The 20,742-nt window shown below is 38.9% G+C and overlaps 1 protein-coding gene across 10 annotated transcripts in view; it reads right to left on the bottom strand.

The window, feature by feature from the left end:
* The window catches only part of LOC101852077 (mitogen-activated protein kinase kinase kinase 7), a 44,340-nt gene that overhangs the window by 17,653 nt on the left and 5,945 nt on the right, over positions 1 to 20,742 (bottom strand). For 2 of the 10 annotated variants that reach the window (XM_013089719.2, XM_035973164.1), the window contains exons 2-13: positions 18,540 to 18,719; positions 17,499 to 17,544; positions 14,967 to 15,105; positions 13,082 to 13,206; positions 12,137 to 12,265; positions 11,227 to 11,284; positions 10,865 to 10,937; positions 9,946 to 10,015; positions 8,417 to 8,577; positions 7,677 to 7,869; positions 4,996 to 5,082; positions 3,474 to 3,482 (exon numbers count right to left, since the gene is read on the bottom strand). In XM_013089719.2, the coding sequence (XP_012945173.1) occupies positions 3,474 to 3,482; positions 4,996 to 5,082; positions 7,677 to 7,869; positions 8,417 to 8,577; positions 9,946 to 10,015; positions 10,865 to 10,937; positions 11,227 to 11,284; positions 12,137 to 12,265; positions 13,082 to 13,206; positions 14,967 to 15,105; positions 17,499 to 17,544; positions 18,540 to 18,719 (1,270 nt within the window). Of the gene's footprint in view, positions 1 to 1,446; positions 1,552 to 3,473; positions 3,483 to 4,995; positions 5,083 to 7,676; positions 7,870 to 8,416; positions 8,578 to 9,945; positions 10,016 to 10,864; positions 10,938 to 11,226; positions 11,285 to 12,136; positions 12,266 to 13,081; positions 13,207 to 14,966; positions 15,106 to 17,498; positions 17,545 to 18,539; positions 18,720 to 20,742 lie in introns of all 10 variants that reach the window. The other 8 variants (XM_013089722.2, XM_035973165.1, XM_005091141.3 and 5 more) reach the window with 7 other exon arrangements.

Here is a 20,742-nt window from a genome sequence, read left to right on the forward strand (position 1 = left end):
AGGGAGAGATATGAAGGGTCTGTGTTCAACGCTGGCAGCACTACAATGACAATGCAACAATCTTTTTTAAAAATACTGGTAATCTGTGATACCATATTCAATAATGTCAAGATAAACAGAGTTTTAAAATTTCATCTGTCCAAGTAGTTTGTCTTTACTTTACGTATTTGCCAAAAGGGCATTGTTAATATTTTACCAGCTTAAAGTACCACCAGGTTTTTCATGAATGTAGAGAAAATGTATTTATCCATGATTCCTCCCCCTCCCCTTTAAAAAAATAAAAAGTATAAAATTTAAAAAAAACAAAGAAAGAAACAAAGAAAAAGAAAAAAAAAGAATCCTAATCCTATCTATGTTCTTAAAATCTACGCCTCAAGTTGGTTCACCTTCAAAACATTTCTTATCAAACCAAAATCCCCATTCGAAGCAAAAGCCAACCTAGATTTCTTTAGCACAAAAATGTACAAGAGCACAGCAAATAACAGCGCAATTCCGATATATAGGCAATCAAGAGTCGCCAATATTAACCAGCAGAAGATATCAGACAATGATCCTCAGTAAAAACTGAAACATCTAGCAATTACCACAACTGACCTATTTATTAACCAACCAACTGAACAGCAGCAATTACCACAACTGACCTATTTATTAACCAACCAACTGAACAGCAGTAAGTTCTGTTTTTATTTGCTTAAAACGCATTCGCTCAATTCATAATGTATGAAAAAAATAAACAGAGAAGTTGTGAGAAAAGGACAAACCAATACAACAAAAAAAGCCCTCAAAGAAAGAAACTAAACAAAAGAGGGTTTCCCTCTAAATGGCCCTCCCAGGACTCGCCTGGAAACCTCATGCAAGAGGATGAAATGATGCCAAGTAACAGAGACGTACCACCAAGCATGCAGGTTAAAATTACAACAAAATTGAACATTTTCTTCCAAATGTTTATGCAATTTTCTGCACAGCTCTGTTGATCTGGTGTGTGACAAAAGAGTTATGGACAATTTTTCAGTCTATGGAATTAATTGATTTGAAAGAAAAAAATTATGCAAACTGAAACAAGGTCGATTTTCATTCAAGATATTGAATTTGTATGTCCATATGTCCATTAAAAAGGAAGTTCCACCTCTCTCCGTTATTCCCCCCCTCCCCCCAGCCCCCCCCCAGATCTTCTGCATTTTCCATGTACTCCGCTTCTCTTGCATTTTCCATGTAATAATTCTTCTGACATGCTCCCCTGCTCAGAAGTAACAAAACTTGCGAAAGTAGGTCCAAATAATGCTGGAATAACAATTAATATAGTGTACACTGTGAGTCTGCACAGAAATTGGAAACTTGGAAAGCAGATACGTATTAGATTAAAAAACTTGGTGAATAAACGAGTACGTGGTCTGAGTCCGTACAAACAGCGTTACAGCGTAGAGCAAATCAGGAGAAACATACTACCTGCCGGTGGGGGGGAGGGGGTGATAACGATTTGTGGGGTGGACAGGAGGAAGGATGCGGGGGTCAAAAGGTCATCCACAGAGCCAGAGCGATTGTGCCTGGGGCCTGAGGTACAACATAAACAAGCAGGTGATGGCACACTCGACATCATGCCAGGAGCTGAGATGGGGGCGGGGTGAAATGTGCTCTTCACACTCACAAACACAAACATTACAGGTCAATGCATTCACTCACACAACCACAGAGAGGCGGAACAAAAAAATCTAAACATGACTAAAATGAGGAACTGTAGCTTAAAAGAGAAGAATGACTTTTCTAACACTGAACACAAACATCTCTGAAATCTGAAGGCCATTTACAGCCAAATTCATTCCCCTGCTGGTAAGATCAATATATAAGAAACACAGTTCAAGCTTAGTGCACAGATATAGTGCTGTGTGTGAAACATGCAAACAAAAATGTGGATAAAACTTACACAAAAAAATTTTAAAAACAACATGCACAAGCAGATCATTACCGATTTTTTTTTTACGTGCATAAGGGAAAGTGGAGTGATATGATCCCTCAAGCTGACGGCGAAAACACATTTCACAAGTGTACAAAAGTTTCTTTTAAAACAACAAAAACACATTAAAAAAAACAAAAAACAAATGAGAAAACAACACCAAAACACATCAAAATGGGGACAGAAGAGCTCTATCTATTGAAGTTAAATGCTTTATCTTTAAGAGAGCATAAGTGCACAGAAAACATATAGGCTCTACAGTCAGAACGTAAACGAATTACCTCAAGTAAAGATTGACAAGTCAGATAAAAGACAGAAGACACAAGGTAGAACACTGCTTGCACCAACTAACAACATGCAGCAGTCATCCAACAAAAGATGTAGATCCAAAAGTGAAAGAAGGAAAGATACTGTCACTTTTCGGTCGATATAAAAGAGCTAGTGCTTGCTTCAGGAGAAAAGTGGTCATCTTAGATAGGTGGTCCTCTTCAACAGTGTCATTATAACAAAGAAAAAAAATGGAAGGGGGGGGAGAGAAAGTGATCGTTTGTAAAGGTGATAGTCTTGGACAGGTAGTTGTTAATGCAGGTTTGACAGCATTTTTCTGTTTGAACAATACTCTCAACATCAAGAAAATCACAAGAAAAGCACACTCTCTGACAACATGTGCATTTCCCTAAAAAGAAAACAGTTGGCAAAATGGAAGGACAACAAGAAAGGATAAAAACTGTAATCGCTAAATGCACAAACAAGTCGACTAAAATTGTACGGTAAAGTGTTCTTGTCAGGAGTAAAAAGAAAACCCTACAAAGTGAACTCAGACTGGGAAAACCGTATTACCAAACAGCCAACACACACAAACAACCCACCAACATACATACGCACAAATAACCCTTAAACAAAACCATAAATGTCAAGGACATTTTAAACAGGAAACCTCATCCTAAAATGCACATGACCAGAAAAATATGTGAGGGAGAATGGTGGAATCAGGTTCTCGTCAATTTTTGGGCATGTAGAGTTATTGGTATCATCTTAAAGCTTGTTCACTTGTTTTTATTTGGATGAAAAAAATATCCATTTATCTTGTATACAAGTCGAGATATTTGCGAAAGAAGGAAGTAGGGGTCACTTGTTTTCAGAGGTAAAATTAGTGAGAAAATGGCCGCCAAAGATTAGTTATTTCCTTGGCTTAAGAGTCCATGGTAACTGAAAATTTACATTTGTTGTGCCTTTAATCAACGTTTTTAAGAAAAATCGTCACAGAAATGAGTTCTTTAATGGGCAGCATGAAAGGTGTTGAGCTAAAAAACAAAAATTTGATAAAAAATCACAAACCTGCGGAAAAAAAAAAAAGTTTCTTCACTTTGATTATTTTGACAAGAGCCTGATTCCACCACGCTGCCTTACATATGATTTTAAAAAATACGAAACAAATGAAAACAAAAAGAAATGAAGTGAACTGTCTCATCGAACAGAAATGATATTATGAAATACCCAGTAGAAGAAAACCACAACATACCTCTTCTTCCTGCATGATGGGGGGGAAAACAAACAACATTTAAATACAGGGGCATACAACATGCTATCTGTTTCAACTACCTCTCACTCATCCCCCTCTTCCAACCCCCCCCCCCAAAAAAAAAAACAACCCAAAAAAAAACACCACCAAAACAGACACACAAACCCCAAAACAATAGAAACATTAAAATACAGTACCTTTTAAAAGTTCGTTTCAGATTTCACTTCCATTATAGAGTCGGGAAACTATTACTGTCTGCACACCAATAACATTTTCTCGCTCACATCACTCAAGTTGGATTTCCAAGATACTACACAGGCTATAACCACAAGCCCCCCCCCCCCCCCACACACACACACACCCACACTGCTTGATTGTCTTTTCGATACTGTTCACGCTATCTTTACACCACAAGAGAGGAATATTTTTTTTTTAAGTTTTAGTAGAGGTTTTACGGCGCTCGCAACTGAATAAGGTCTTATGAGCGCAAGAAGATTAGAGGTGTTACAAGAGAGTAACAAACATAAAAAAAGAAGAAGGGGAGATAATGACGGTAGATGTTTCATAGGAAAGAAGTAGCAAACCACACCAGAGCCAACCACCCACGAGGAATCTTTATCATAGAGTAACACTATGATTATCTGATCTTAGCAGCATCCCAAACAACCTCCTTCAGGCCACATATCCAACACAAAACATCCCACTCAGGCTGCTCCTTCCTCTCTATCAAAATACAAAGCATGAAAAAAACACCAACTCAGCAATGTCAAGAGGAAAAAATACTGATCACTCGCCTCCCCCACGCAAAATCTGTTCTCCCCCCCCCCCCCACAATATAAAAACATTGATAAGACAGATGAAGATCAAACAGACTTGGAGCTCAAGCAAAAGAGTGATGCACTTACATTTATTTTTGTCAAGAACAAAGTAGAGTAACATCCTGTGAAGCATACCAGTGTCCCCGCAAGCAGTGTCCATTGACACACTGAACACTGGACAGTTACAAATGTACTAAGGGACAGCTGCATTTCAATTAAAATGTGGGTCTATCTTTCTCCATAACTAACCTCTCTTTCTCCACAGCTAACTTATCTTTCCCCTAAGTGAGCTTATCTTCCTCCTTCACTTGTTTATCTTTCTCCAAAGCTAATCGATCTTTCTCCTGAGTTAACCAAAGCTTATCTTTCTTCCTCCACAGTAATTTAATCTTTCTCTTCAGCAATTCTTTCAAGTACTAGATTTACCTACTAAACGTCTGTTCCGGATCAATAACAAAAACAACCAAATATTCGACAGGGGTGTCTCATTTCAGTACAACTTTCAAGCTATGGCAGAGACACAGAAGCAACAAACAACACACACACTGCTCAGCCAGCTGCTACAAACAACCTGACAACATGATTCAGACATTCGCTAACACTGTGACACAAGAAACGACATTTACAAGACTCGCTCACGACACTCACGCACTTAGGCAAAATTGGAACATAAACTTGAGAAAACACAGCATTCATTCACTCACCAACAGGGGGTGGGCCTTGCGTAGTAGTCACTGGAACAGCATAAGCAGGGGGCGTACCCTGTGACCCTGACCTTCTATGCCCTCTCACTGACCAACGAAGGCAAAAAAAAATAAGACATTGCATGGGGAGCTCATCAAACCACAGAACTTTCACACATGTACGAACTACAAAGTCACCTAAAAGCCCCTACACCTCACGCCTCTGACATTCTCATTCCAAGAGAGAAAAACAATGATGCCATATCTGTAAACTGTCACATAGCCTTCAGACTCCTTCATGAGGGTAAAACAGTGACTGATGACTGAGTAGGAGAGGCAATTGTACAGAAGAGACAACTGAACAGGGGAAAAGAAAGTCCTTCCACCAGCAGTCACTGCCCATCCTAGAAAAGACACAGATCACAGCAAGTCTGCACAGTTACAGACAAGCTTTGCAAGGAACATATTTGGATAATGGCAAGAAAAGAAACAAGTAACAAAGGCAAACTGCAGGACAACTCCTACCAACCACAGCAACCTGTGAAAATGCTTAAGACAACACAAAACATATTTGAACATAAAGAGGACAATATAGGACAAATAAGCAACATATCACAAAAACACTGTGATGAGAGCCCCCACCCCTAAAAAAACAACAACAACAAAACAGAAAAAAAAGCCAACAACAGAAAAAAATTCAAGCATAAACCAGATAAATAACAACACCCCCCCCCCCAAAAAAAAAAAAAGAAAACCACCAACAGCCTTTCAACAAAATTCAAAAATTCCTTCCAAGTGCAAATGTAAAGCACAGGAATCAGTATGGTGCTGACCAGAAGTGTGAGGAGGGAACATGTACTATAAGTAAGCCGGAGGTACAACAAGACTCTTGAGGGGAACAGAAACCATGAAGACCGATACAAAGAGAAAACACACACACACACAGTGGCAAGGGTGTGGAACAAACAGTCTCATGCCATGGGCAGCCACTGCTGCGCTACAATGCGTGTTGTATTAGTGACAGACAAGAAAGGGGCACTGCACAGCACAGTGCCAAAGCTGTAGTCACCTGTGCCATGCACACACAAACACATACACACACATAATATTACTGACAGCATGGATATGGGCTGCTTACTTTGAGCACAAAACTTGATCAGCTTCAAAACAATCCATTTCTTTCTTTTCTTTCCGTTTCTTTTTCCAAACAGAACATTATTAAAGAAAACAACAATTCAAACATGACCCATTGAGAGAAGAGTCTGTGATTTTGTTTCAATGTTAAATCATATGTTTAAGTCAGAGATGACTTGTAATATAAGGTACAAAATATTCAAGTTTAATGATCTCAAAGCAAGTTGCACACAAGAACTCATTATTTGCAATTAATTCAAGACTGCACAAAACCTTTAGAGAGAGGCAATGAGGGGGCAAGGTAAACAAAGTATTAATCAGCAACACACAAATGTTGGATTATTCCAAAGTGTTAACCTCTCTGAAACACACTGAGATAAGGATGAGATAAGAAGGCTGTGTAAAATACAAGATATAGCATCTACTGGTTATTCAAAAGCCAATGCCTTTCAAGTATGTTATCATCATATAATGACACTATGCTTAATACTGTGAACAACAAAATCACAGCACAGTTCTCCAAGAATTAAATGCACTTATAGTACTTATTATGCTGATTGTTAGGGGGCTCAATTTAAAAGCTGGAGCATATATAATTATAAGATGCACCAGTATATTCCTCATATACACACACAGGGGAAGAAAAAAAAGAATATGATCATGCGCTTTATACTGTCAATTATGATGAGAAGCAAAAGCGCATAGAAGGTTACTGGGTATGAGAAAGAGACTGTTTACTCTTTGAGGCACTGTTCGAATTATACAGGACTTCTTTAGAGAAGGAATAATGAGGAACAAAATGAAAGTACAGATATCTCCAACTGGTTCTGGGCCATTTTTCATTCTGTGACCACAAAGTGTTCTCCTTAGATTACACAAGTACCTCATACCTGTCGGAGACAATCTGAAAATCTCCTTTCTTTTTAGCTTAAGCAAAGAAATTTTCATGTATAACAATCATGCAAAAGTCTTTTTATTTACAACTATAAAATGATAAGGCATAGTAGAGGGGCCAGAGCTACAAATTGATCACATGACCATCAAGTGTCAAGTCTTTCATTTTCAATATCAAAGATCACTAAACCAACACTAATCATCACACTGACGGAGTCAATATTTATCATCATACCGAGTTTACTTAACTAAGATCTATCATCATACTGAACTCAACTTTGTAAAGTTACCTAAAAAGAAGTAAATGCGACAGTCCATGATGCCTTTTAATGACAGTGAAGGAAATTCTCTGACACTGGTTTCTAGTGATTATTATTCAAACACATAACAAACTCTCAATAAGCTGAAATAAACATTCCATAAGATGAGGCCATTGCCTATTTATATCTGGCTATAGTAAGATGGGGTATAAAGCAGTTTGCCTGCACTATCACAGAAGTACTGTATGAACAGAATCTGAGGAGGAAAATACATTACGAAGAACAGGCTGGACTTAAATTAAGGGGTTCTTAACACTATTGAGAAAGAAGGAAAGAAATTACTCATTCTATGAGAGACTTCACATTTCATGCCAGACTACTGGTTAAAAAAAAAGCCAAAAACACCTGACCGACCTCTGAGCTGGGCATGGTGGGCTGCCTGCTGCACCGACAGATCTAACTCATCTAGCTTGGTGTTGTCTGCCGACAGACGTTTCCCCGTGTCCACCGGTGTGGCTGACCTTGAACTGCGGGGGTCATGGAGACTCTCTCGGCTGGCTGCCAGAGATGGGGGAGCACTCATTTGACCACGAGGCTTTTTGTCCTCCTGTACGACAAAAAGAAAGTTGTGGGGCTGGATCAAAGAGTGTATTTACTGAGAGGTGAATCAAATAAACACTGAACTTTGCATATCGTCACTGTCATAGTCAGATCTGCTATCTCTGATGAATGCACTGCATCAGTTCCAACATTCTTGGGTTTGTCGTATCCTCACACATCATTTATGCACCAAACCTTTTGTGTATTCATAAATTAATTTTTTTAAACAACTCTCCCTCCCCCCTCCCCATTCCATCCTTACCCCATCACCACTGTTTCTCTCCCCAGAAAAAATTATCCAGAATAAGATCAGCTATCTACTGACAAACAGTGACGATATGAAAAACATGCGAGTTTCTGAGAGTAGTATGGATATGTGCTGAATAATAAAATGTAAATATAATCAACCATTAAAAATGACATGGACAAAAACTTTGCAGAAATGAAATTTTCACTTGGGTCAGAAGACCAGCCTGAATACTGCTACAGAATGAAATTTCCCTTGCTAAATAAGAAGCCGTTAAGTATCCCAAGTTTTCCAAACACTCTCCTACCTCCACCACAACGGGAGTGTGTGGGGCCGCCGGCCGCATGTCGTTGTGGTTGTAGCGCAACGTGTCACTTATGGTGCTGGCACGAGACTCGGCTGTCATGGCACCCGACGACGCCATTCCCAGCCCATGTGGGGTCACAGAGTACGGAGCAGCTGACTCCACTGTGGGCAAATGGAAAATACAAGGAACATGAGGTGGGGGGGGGGGGGGGCAACATGTGACGAAATGATGTCACTATGTAATGTTACGTGCTTATTTTTAAAAAATTTTTAGTAGAGTTTCAACGGCGCTCGCAACTGCATAAGGTCATAGGAGCGCTAAGGGGTGGGTATCAACAGAGAAGTCTTTACAGGGAATCAGACTTAAGACAGCTTACCTCTCTAGCTTCAACAGCACAAGGTCTGATTCAACTATTAAGGCACCCCAAAATAGCAGGTCACAAGAGAGTGACAAACATACAAAAGAAGTAGAGGAAAATGACAATAGTAAGGATCAGGAAAGAAAAAGCAGCAGTTCCCTGTTGTAGATCAGGCACAGTTATGAGTGTGACATGAGTCAGCCCATTTACAATTCTACTATGCTTGAACGAGAAATGTCCCCCCTTTGAGAACAGCCTAAAGACACTTCAGTCAGTGGCACTGCCCTGGGGGGTATGTTACGAGAGGTGACGTGTAGTGGCAGAAATGTCATGAAGAAAAAGATACCAGGAAATTTCAAAAGAGGAAAAAACAAAACAACCCAAGCCAGCTGAGGCAGAACATATTGTAACAGCATGGAAACATCATGTTTCACATACTAATATCCTGCAAAGTTCCTGAAAAAGGTTTTTTCAAAATAATCTTGACACTTGACACTTCAAACAAATTGATGACCTGATGACACAGGAGGGGGGAAATCCGACTTTCAGGAAAATAAATTGTTTCACACACTATCGCCTCTGTCTTGCTCAATAAATAGCATTTAAGAAAATCAGTTTTACTCAGGGCAAAGAGTAGCAAATAGACATAAAAATTGGCATTTAGTTAATAATAATAATAGATAGCATTTGTATAGCGCATATCCCCGCTCAGCAGCAGGCTCTATGCGCTTTACACTATATTATTACCCCAGCAGACCATAGAACACTCCGAAACATTCTCAGCTTTCCGGGAAGCATACAGTGCAAGCAGCCGATTAAGCGCTCAAACACTAACAAACTGACAAGATCTTTCGCTGTCTATAGCCGGGTACCCATTCCCACCTGGGTGAAGTGAGGAAAATTCGTGTAAAGTGCCTTTCCCAAGGACACAACGTCGGGCCCTTGACAGGATTCAAACCCACAACCTTACGGTTGCGAGTCCGAGAGCCTAACCACTAGGCCACCGACGCCACACAGGGAAACAAAGCAAGATAGAGAGAAACAACAAAGGGAAAGAAAAGAAGTCATAACTACCAGGGGCATCATCCATCACCCGAAAGAAAAGAAATTCAGTTGCAACAGACAAACAAATTACAAAACAAAGAATCGCAGAATTGCTTCTGTCACTTACTGCTGTAATCATCATCATCCATTTCACTTGTACGGGTTATGACCAGAGGCTCATCACCCCCACAGAAAAACTGGGAAATGAAAATGAAAGTGATATTTATTGAAATAGGTAGTTATTGAAGTCACCAAGAAAGCACAAAAAGATGTCAACATTAAAATACAAACAGGATTTCAACTATCACTCATGAAACAAAATGAGACTCATTCTAAGGTCTGTGAGCCACACAGAACTCACATGAGTAAACCCGAAGGCCATAAACATTTATAGAAAACTGGCATCTGTGGGATTCTGATCAGACTTTTGTTCGTACATTCAAAAGAAGTGAGTTCAGTTTCCACAAGGATAAGTCTATCTTATCGACTATCACCGTCTTTCTGTCAGCCCAGTGTATCCAACCCAGCCCGTTTTGACCCGAACTTTCAGAGTCGAAGCTACCTACCCCCTAAATGAGGAAAATTGTGTCAGCCTGAATGTAAAACATTAACTGCCCTACAGACAAGAAGAAAGTACTCTTTCAAGCCACTAAGCACTTCCATCAGTCTGCAGTACTTTTGAGTCCAGGATCAGAACAAAATATTTCTATGATAGGGACTACACATGCAAACATTTCATGACAGCAAAATACAATTATCCATCAATAAGCTCACACAGTGTACTGAAACTAACGTAAAACAAACAATCTACAACAAAAAGGTTTACAACAGCTGGGTAGAGATAACTCAACCACATCAAGACTGACAAATGTATTCGACACATCCATAATTCGGGAGAACCAATAACAAAAAATTAAAGAGATAGTCGTGGAATGGAAAATTGTACCAGATACCCGTGATTTCAAATTTTCAATTATCTCTGCCCAACTGTAACTCGAACCCCCCCCCCCCTCCCCACCTCACCCTACCCACACACACACACATACTTGATACATGCAGGACATGATTCTGGCCACTTCAGCCATAGATGGACGCTCTGAAGGGTTGCCTGACCAGCATCTGTGCAGAGAGAAAACACAATTGAGAAGTAACTGTAAAGCAGACATGTCCAAATCAGTTTCAGGGTCAATGAGTTAACGGGCCAGTATCAATAAGTTTTAACTCGGTGTGAATCTGGGTAATCTATGCCATTTGGGTATTTTTCTCAGATGCACAGAAAATAAATATTCCAACTGCTGCTCATTACATACAGATACATGTATCAGAGCAAAAAAAAATATACATAAAAATTTTTTCAACAACTGCAAAAATGTTCAGGGATGAAATACACAACAAGTTGTTAACCAACCTTGTCATTAAAATCTCTAGCGGTTTGGGCAAATTCTGTATAGGTGGAGGGCGTCGACCTGGAAAATATGAAATAAACCATCATTCTAATATTTATTGCAGTAAAAAAAGGAGGTAAGTATAAATAATGAGGCATAAAGTGTAATATGTTAGCTTCCAAATTAAAAGGGATTCGCTGTCCAAAAATATCCTGCAACGTACACGAGAACATTAGCAGACACTTAGAACATAACATCCCTTTAAATGTAAAGTATCAAAAATACTACTCTGATCTTAATAATCAAATCTGTTCAAATTGAGTCAATTTGCAAACTAAAATCTCACAAGCGCTCACTCATTCGATCAACATAGTCATAATAAGCACTGTTCCATCAAGGCAGGAGACAATGGTAATGCTGTATTTTATGTTGAGAAATATGGCCAAACAGTATAACACATGTGGCTCATAAGGAAAACGTCCACAGCGATAAATCCACAACAGACAATACAAATCTGCAGTCCAAAAGCAGAGAAATGTAACAGCACATTTCATGATTTTGAGCATAGAATGTAAAACTATTGACACCTAATATTGACATTAGTCACTTAAATAGCTTTACCACTCTGAAAACTACTATCTACTACAGAAATCGTCCCGCCCTTAACCTCAAATCGATATGGGCAAGTGTAAAAAAAACAATCAAAGCGACAGAAAACTTGATTTCACCAGAAGCGTCCCTCTGCAGAAATCTCTGCAACCTGTTCAATAAAGCAATAAGTCTACTAACAACAAAAGAAAGCCACTCCATTGTGGACACCACAGCAACAAGTCTACAATATCAAATGTATTAAGCCTCGAAATTTAAAAAAACCTATAATAATACAACAAGAAAATAAAATAATTCTGGGGCACATACGCTTTTGGTACTTACCGTTGTGGACAGCCCACATGATGCGGAAGGCCGGCCCGCCAATCTCGTCAAAAGGTTTTCTTCTAGTGAGAACCTCCCAAAAGATAATGCCCCAGCTGAACACATCACACTTTTCACTATAGTTGGAACCTGAAACAAACATGCAGAAATTTGGAGCCTACCATCAACAATGGTTACCATGCATTACAAAAATAATATTTTTAAAATAAACTGACCTATCAATGCCACCTTCGAGAACAAGAAAAACTGCAGAGGTAAGACTAGGGCAGTGTGTCCAGCTCTATGTATAAACAACATTTATTTTTCCAATTAAGTAAATTTTTATGCATTCTAAGCAAATTAAATACCACTACCACCTATCAAGTTGAGACTTCATATTCCGTCATTAGTTTAAATAATGAGTAACTGGATCACTGAGTGCCACCTTAATTACCTTAACAGGCCTTGCGTTGCAATACTCTCATAAGGAACAGGGAACATAGTAAAAGCCATTGCAATACAGCAAGGCAAATCTAAACACTACGACAACTTTAGGAGGATCGAACTAGCTGACCAAGCTGTGGAAGGTCCAGCATATCATCACTTTCCACTAAGATCTGTTTGTGGCATGCACATATGCCTAAAGTGCTTGATTTCTAGTGCTTTGTCCAGAATTATTTTAGTCCTGAACATGAAAATGGTCATGGCCTATCTATTTACAATGCTTTCAGTGAGTAAATCTGAGACCATTCTTCAGGCATATAGACAGTTTCTGATAAGTTAAAAACAACGGTGTGGGCTTAGGATCAAAATATCTAAAAGAAAAGTATAGCAAAAATAATTAGTTGTCTGCGACAATAAAAGGAATCTGATCTTCCTTATCAAAGATAAGAGAAATGTTTTGAGACTCCACATTTTTATGGAAAAGAATGTACCACTCCCTCTAAAAATCCAAACTCTACCTACCCTCAAAGACTTCTGGGGCCATCCAGGCAGCACTGCCTTTGTTATTGGTCATGTGTGTCTGGATATCACAGGCTGTGCCAAAGTCACAAATTTTTAACACTGTTCCTCTTGTGATCAGTAGAAGACTGGCAGAGAACAAAGAGAGACGTAAGTGATATTTTAAAACCTTAAATAAAATAAAGACGATCTGAAAATAATATGGCTGCAACACAGGCCTCGCTGTGCCCTTTACAGCACAACACTCACAATCTTTTATTCATTTTCTTACATCATTTTATCAATTACACTCAAATATATCTGAACTTCCACCTTTTAGACAACCTGTTTCGAGGCTCATGGGCCTCGATTTGAGAGCCGGGCCTGGACCCTGTGTATCAGGCAAAGGGGGACATCATTTAGTTTAGTTTTTGTAAGAGTTTTACAACACTTGCAACACAATTAGGTCATACAGGTGCTGAAGATTTAAACTATTATAAGAGAGTAACAAATATAAAAAAGAAGGAGAGATCAAAATAACAGTTATTTGATAAAAAAGAAGGAGCAAACCACACCAGAGCACCTGCCAACCACCCACGGACATCATTTGTGGAACATTATAACAGTAATAATTGCATTATAGAGCACATAAATATGCCCTACAGCATGTTGTATGCCTCAAAACATTAATAAAATGAAAGATTTTTCACAGTCCATAGCCAGGTACTGATTCCCACCTGGGTGAAGTGAGGAAGATTCATATAAAGTGCCTTTCCCTAAGACAATAGACCTGCTTCACAACATGGACAGTAAAAGTGAAATAGAAACATTTATATAGCCCTCTGTTTCCCATAATTATCTGAATACAATTCTTGGGAAGCATACAGTGCAAGCAGCCAATTGAGTACTCAAACATATACAAACTGATATATCTTTCGCTGTCCATAGCAAGGTACCAATTCCTGCCTGGGTGAAGTGAGGAAGATTCATATAAAGTGCCTTTCCCAAAGACATTAGACCTGTTTCACAACATGGACAATAAAAGCGAAAAGGGAACATTTACAGAGCTCTTTGTTTCCCATAACTATTTGCTTACTTTGCTTAACTTGAAGAACACCCCTTGTGTGGTATTTAATCAATGAAAGCCCTTTGCTAATTCCTCCCAGCCTGACTCGGCCCAGTGACAGAAATATTCAACATTTGACCCATGATAAGAGATATGTACACAACCTATACTTTTTCAGTATGGAAACTTTGTTTAACAAATGAGTGTTTTATATGATGCAATGTGGGCTAATGGCCTAAAACACTGAATAAACTTACTTACTTACTAATCAAAGCTCTGGCAGCTGAGGTTCAATTTCTTATAATATGCTGTACGAGACATTGTACTCTCACAAAAGGAAGTTTTCTTTTTCCTCAGTTTCGCCAACCTCAAAACACTTGTCACAAACTTCTTTAAGAAGTAAACTCTGACATAAAGTTATCAAGTAGACAAAAGATGTGCAACTTACTTTGGAGGTTTCAGATACTTTAGACATTTCTAAGACTTTCTTTGGGAGTGTCAGATTGTTACTTTGGAGACAAAAGACACTTTTTAAGTTTGAGATACTCATATGAGAAGCTTTTGATACTCACTTTGAAGGTCTGAGACAGTTATTTTAGATGTCAGAGATCAGTATCTTTTGAGGTGTGAGACAAGTTACTATGGAGGTCTGAGATAGAGTCCGGTATAGTTACTTTTTAGGTTTGAGATAGTGTCTGAGATAGTCATTTTGGATGTCTGAGACAGTTGCTGGGGAAGTTTTACGCAGTTCAACTCTACTATACATGCTTTCAAACTGATTAATTTATTAACTTCATTATGTTGCCATTCACACTCACTCACTCAGAAGTTTGCGATACTTACTTTGGAGGTTTGAGATCTCTGTGTACCAAAGCTTTGGGCTTCATGTTGTGGAGGTACTCCACCCCTCGGGCACACTGCAGGCACCAGCTCATGGCGTGGGCAGCCTTGTACAGTGGCTGCTGGCCAGAGCCGTGAAGGACTGCCAAGAATAATTAGCAAATACAGGTGAAAGGTGAAAGGAAATACATGTTTCTCACTCAGGGTGGGAGACGGGGGGGGGGGGGGGGCAATTATGAAAATATTTTTTTATTTTAGTAGAGGTTTTATGGCGTTCACAACGGCATAAGGTCATATGAGCGCCAGACGATTAGAGGTGTTACAAGAGAGTAACAAACATAAAAAAGAGGGAGGGGAAATAAAGACGATAGATTTTTTATAGGAAAGAAGAAGCAAACCACACCAGAGCACCCACTAACCACCCACTATGAAAATATGACGATATACAGTAGACTTTGTTTTGTAAAGACAAGACAAAACGAGACAGAAACCTCAGGGACTACCTTTTTGAGTGTACCATGGTAATGACAAAAAATGTGAGCTCCCATGTCTAAAAGGGTTAAACTCTCTTAAATTTCACTTTTATAGTAAAGTAACGGCCAAAAAAAAAATTCTACAAAAGGTGAGGAAAGTTGGGTACCGTACTATATGATATTAGAAAATCATCAATTTTTTTATTTCAATTGGTGTTGTAAATGACTTAACTCACTCACCGCCATTGCCGCACCTGTTTCAGTCAATAGGCGACGACCGCTCACCGCCGCTACCGCACCCCTGTCGTTCGCGCATTTTCCTCTTTATTTCTACTAATTGCCAACACATAAGCGGCAACGGCACAGCCCAATTACTAGAGTAACATCCCTTTGACCACTCAGAGCAGTTTCATTTTATTAAAATGATTTCCCTTGAAGTTCTGCATATTTTTGGAACGGGAGTTCCCTTCGTCTTATTTCTGGGTTTTGTTTTGAACGTCGGGGGGCCAAAGTTGACCAAACGCTAATGCGATGCCCATGCCGATATGAATTCAAAATGGCTTGTAATTTTAGAGATTCTGAATCCATATGATTCAATGAACTCTGATTCAACAGATGAAGTGCAAAATAATGGGAGTGATGGTAGTTTGAGATAGAGAAAGAGGTAGATCACCTGTCAGCAGTGGGCCGCACTAATACTAGTACTAGATCTAGTACTACGACTAATGTCAAGCATCTAGCCAAAGTCATCACAAATTTATCAATTTAGTTTTCTTTGTTTTGTTATACATATTTGTGTGTATTTTAAGACAAAAACAGCAAAAATATTGTACTGGCTAGTTTGGCCCAAAAAAATGTTAGTCCCCAAAATGTGTCGTTTTTTAATAGCTATAAAACATAAACAAAATAACAGTCAAAATTATTTCTGTTTTGTAAAGCTCAACATCTCTTACTGAAACTGGCCAATTTTCAAAAATCTAACATTAATAGGTAGAGAGTAACTGGATTTTGAAAAAGGTCAAAAAAAGCTGGCAGGCAGTGGCTTCGTCTGAGCTAAGACGCCGGCAGCAAGTGAGTTAAGATGGGTTTTGCCTATTCAGTAGTCTCCGCCTAAGATCCTGGTGCTCGGGATCAAGGAAAAGCGGGATCTTAGGCGAACCGGGATCTTAGCCGACAAACCCATGGAAGAATCTATGGTGACCCATGCTAAGGCTCACAATCTGTAAAATGGTCTCCCTCCACTCTAATAAGGAACTGACGTGCCCCCAGGGTGGGTTTATGACATATGATGAGCAAAGAGTGGTTTTAACCTTGATGACCTATCGCAGTGCACAGTGGCATTAGGCGTGTCATTTTCACTTATTATCCTATCATGAGTCTCAAGATCTACGCTTATCCAGTTGCCCCTCTCCTTTATCTGTCGAAACGAAAATTTATAGCTTTCCATATCTTACCAAGCCCCCCCCCTGCCTTTGTCGTTACGCACCACTATGCACCACCAATTAAATTCAGTCTATCTCACAAATTCAGAAATAGAGACAACCGCTGCAATGGTTAGGGAAGAGTTCACAGTTCGATGTGATCCTGCCTGAAGCGAAGTGATGTAAGTTTAGGGGAGAGCTCAGATGTGAGGGCCATGTTTGGGGAAAACAAACACGATGATCAGTTCACACCCCGGTGTGATCCCGTCTGGGGCAAACATTATATCGCTTCATCGAATTGTACATGATCACATTCATGAGAGTGGTTGATATTTGACGCGACATGTTTATTGATCTCAACTTTTCACTTTTGGTTGATCAGCTGCGCCCGCCCCGGTTTTTGTTTTGCAAATTATGATCTGAAATATTATATGGGATATTAGCCGAATGTAGACCTTCAGAGTGAATCAGAGTGGGATCTTAGGGGTGACTTTTGTATTGTAAAAACTCTGTTTTCTTAAAACAGCGGGTTCGTAAGCAGTGGGATCTTAGGCGGAGACTACTGCATATAATAGGCCTACATAAACACAGATAAAACCCAGAACAAACAAAGCACTTCATTAGACCATGCAATCACTTACCATTATACAATGACCCTCCCTCTGCATACTCCATCACCAGGCACACCTAGAACAGAAAGTATGTGTATCAAGTGTGACATATAGCTCAGATGAACACATTTTAAAATAACACTAAAACTCACATTTCATTCAGTTCGACTTTTTTGTGCCTCTTATCTCTACTTTAAAAAAGTCGAAAAACATTCATATAGAATATATATATGTGAGGCAGCGTGGTGGAATCAGGCTCTCGTCAATTTTCGAGCAAGTAGAGTTATAGGTATCTTCGTAAAGCTTGTTCGCTTGTGTTTATTAGGATGTAAAATATATCCATTTATCTTGAATACAAATCGAGATATTTGCGAATGAAGGAGGTGGGTGTCACCTGTTTTCAGGGGTAAAATTATTGAGAAAATGGCCGCCAAAGATTAGTTATTTCCTCAGCTTAAGAGTCCGTGGTAACTGAAATTTTAAATTTTGTGTGCCTTTAATCAAAATTTTTCAGAAAAATCTACGCAAAAATGAGTTCTTTAATGGGCATGAAAGGAAGTGACCCAAAAAACAAAAATTTGATAAAAATTCACAAACCAACAGAAAAAGCAAGTTTTTTCATTTTGATTATTTTGACGAGAGCCTGATTCCACCACGCTGCCTCACATATATATATATCAAAACACAAACCATTAACATCTAACTCCAATCTGACTTTCTATACACAATAAAATATAGAAGGGACATAAGTAAGGGGATCAGTACTTAAAGACTCGTCTGAATTTTCTCAAAGCATGTCTACAAAAGCAAGCAACATTGTTACAATAAAAGAAGCTCTTTATGCAGTACATTCTCTTACTTTGTACGTGTACATTGGCAAATCATAACTGTAAACAAGCATTTTCTTTGAAAGCTCAAAACTAAGCTTGATCTTTCTTCCTCTTACCCAGCAAAGAGTTAAAAGTATAAAGGACAACAAATAGTATTAATAGATTTAATATATATATATGTGGCACAATATTTTTTAAAAAACCAAATGAAACATGGGGAGATGTAACAACGGTAACTTACGGGGTGTTCCCTGCAAGCTCCATACAAGCGGACAATGTTTGGGTGGCTCACTCTGGACAACTGTTTCAGCTCTTGCATGAAAGCCTTCTTCTCCGACTCTGTCTCGATGCGTTTCACAGCAACATCTTTGCCCCTCCATTGTGCACGACTTACAACTCCAAAAGCTCCCTTTCCAACAACCTGTTCCAAGTATAACATTTATGATGAGCATGTTTCGTTCAAAGGAAGAATTTGGGTAATATTTAGATAGCCTCCGCACCGTCTCAATAAGGAAAGTTGGAAAAATCACAGTGCCATTCGCTACCAACCAATCCTCATTCATTAATAAAAACTCAATGTCATTGAAGATATCTGAACCAATTTTTTCTTCAGTAAATGCCCCAATTTCTCCCTCATGCATTGATGTATGATCATAGGGTTAATGCAAAAAAACAGTGCTGTTTATAAATTAGCACGTTCCTGGGGTTACCCCTTGCTGGATCAAGTGAGTCTACTGCGTTTTTGAACTACCAGTGCGGGACGTGTGGTATTGCTAAGTCTCTTTGTATTTAGTTAGTTAGGGGAAAAAATGGTTTTCCTCATTCTAAAATGAATGTTCTTTACTGCCCAAATCAATCCCATCTGACTGCCATCTTGAATTCTTTTTGATACAGATCATAGCCTAAAGATCAACCAAAGAAAGATGAAACAAAGAATTTACTTAAAAACCAAATTATAAACTATCTATGGTCACATGTGGATTTAAAGAAATAGAACACCCATTAACCATTCATCTCTAATATAGCTGCCATCTTGAATTCTTTTTGATACAGATCATAGCCTTAAGATCAACCCAAGAAAGAAGAAACAAAGAATTTACTTAAAAACCAAATTATAAACTATCTATGGCCACATGTGGATTTAAAGAAATAATACAGGATCCATTAACCATTCGTCTCTAATATAGCGATATCTGGGAGGCAAACCCAGGTTCATCTAGCAATCTTAATCTTACAGTAAAAATCCTCTGCGGTGTATCTATTCTACGTTGAAACAATAAACGTAGCGACGTAGCCTCCTACATCACATAAAACATAAAATGTAGAGACAAAATTTAAAGATAGGCCTAGATTCTAGATCTAAATCTAATATAAATCTAGAGCTCCAGACGAAACATGCACACCTAAACCACAGGCTTCAATTTTTTTTTTTTTAAATTTTATGTCTAGGCATTGTTATGAAAAACGGAATTGACGGAGTGTCTTCGTAAACGGTAACCGGCAACCGGGCACCTAGCCTTAGAGTCTACACACAAGAAAAAAAAAGAAAAAAGAAAAGAAATAAATGAAAGTGGAGAAAAGAGCTTGGATTGTTTACTATAAAACTAGAACTAGTTAATACAATTTAGCGCCCTCGCCCATTTGGTCTGTATAATTTACAATCCTTCTACCGCCATGAAAGAGCATTTATTGTCTCGTGCTTGTCTCTCGTTACGTTTGTATACGCTCTCTGTTCCTTAAACCATTATAATCTATTGTGTGCAGGTAGTTAGTGAGAGCTAGCTTGCCATCATTAAGTGTGTAAACAACGAAAGGTCCGGCCGGCGACCGGTCCAACATCTCGCTCAGTAGTGAGCCTTTTTTTAAATTTAAAGGAGACGCAAAAAATGTTTTTATATTATTATTATTCGTTCCCATCTAGATCTAGATCTAGAGTCGATGTGCCCGACTGCGGTGGTGACCCCAGCACGGCAGTTGGTCTAGTTTCGGCAATTTCTCACCTACTACTTTTGTTTTCATAAATTTAAAACTGCAGTGATGTCCCTTGCGCTGTTTCCTTTCTTTCTTTCCTGATCCATTGCGAACGCGCGGCAATTTCGTACCTGGAAGTCGAAATTTTGTCGTCGTACCAATTTTGACTTCGCTTTTTTAGTTTTCAGGTGCGTTTGCACTTTTTATCACATATATATATTAAAAGGGTCTTTTCTTAATGATGTCTATAGTTATTTATTTGAGGATAAATGACTACAAATGATTTTGCTACATGATGTGTCGCGATTCGTGCATTTTTCAAGTGTTGAGAGAAAATGTCGCTGTAAGGGCACTATGAAAAATACTTTGTACCGCAGCGAGAAAGAAAGAACTACATTGTTTTAGTCAGTTTACTGATGTTGCTGTATTCATTTGTGTGTGTGTATGTGTGTTTGTGTGGGCAAGGGGTGTAT

This window comes from Aplysia californica, unplaced genomic scaffold (genome assembly GCF_000002075.1).
Source record: "Aplysia californica isolate F4 #8 unplaced genomic scaffold, AplCal3.0 scaffold00026, whole genome shotgun sequence".
In the NCBI taxonomy this organism is placed as follows: domain Eukaryota; kingdom Metazoa; phylum Mollusca; class Gastropoda; order Aplysiida; family Aplysiidae; genus Aplysia; species Aplysia californica.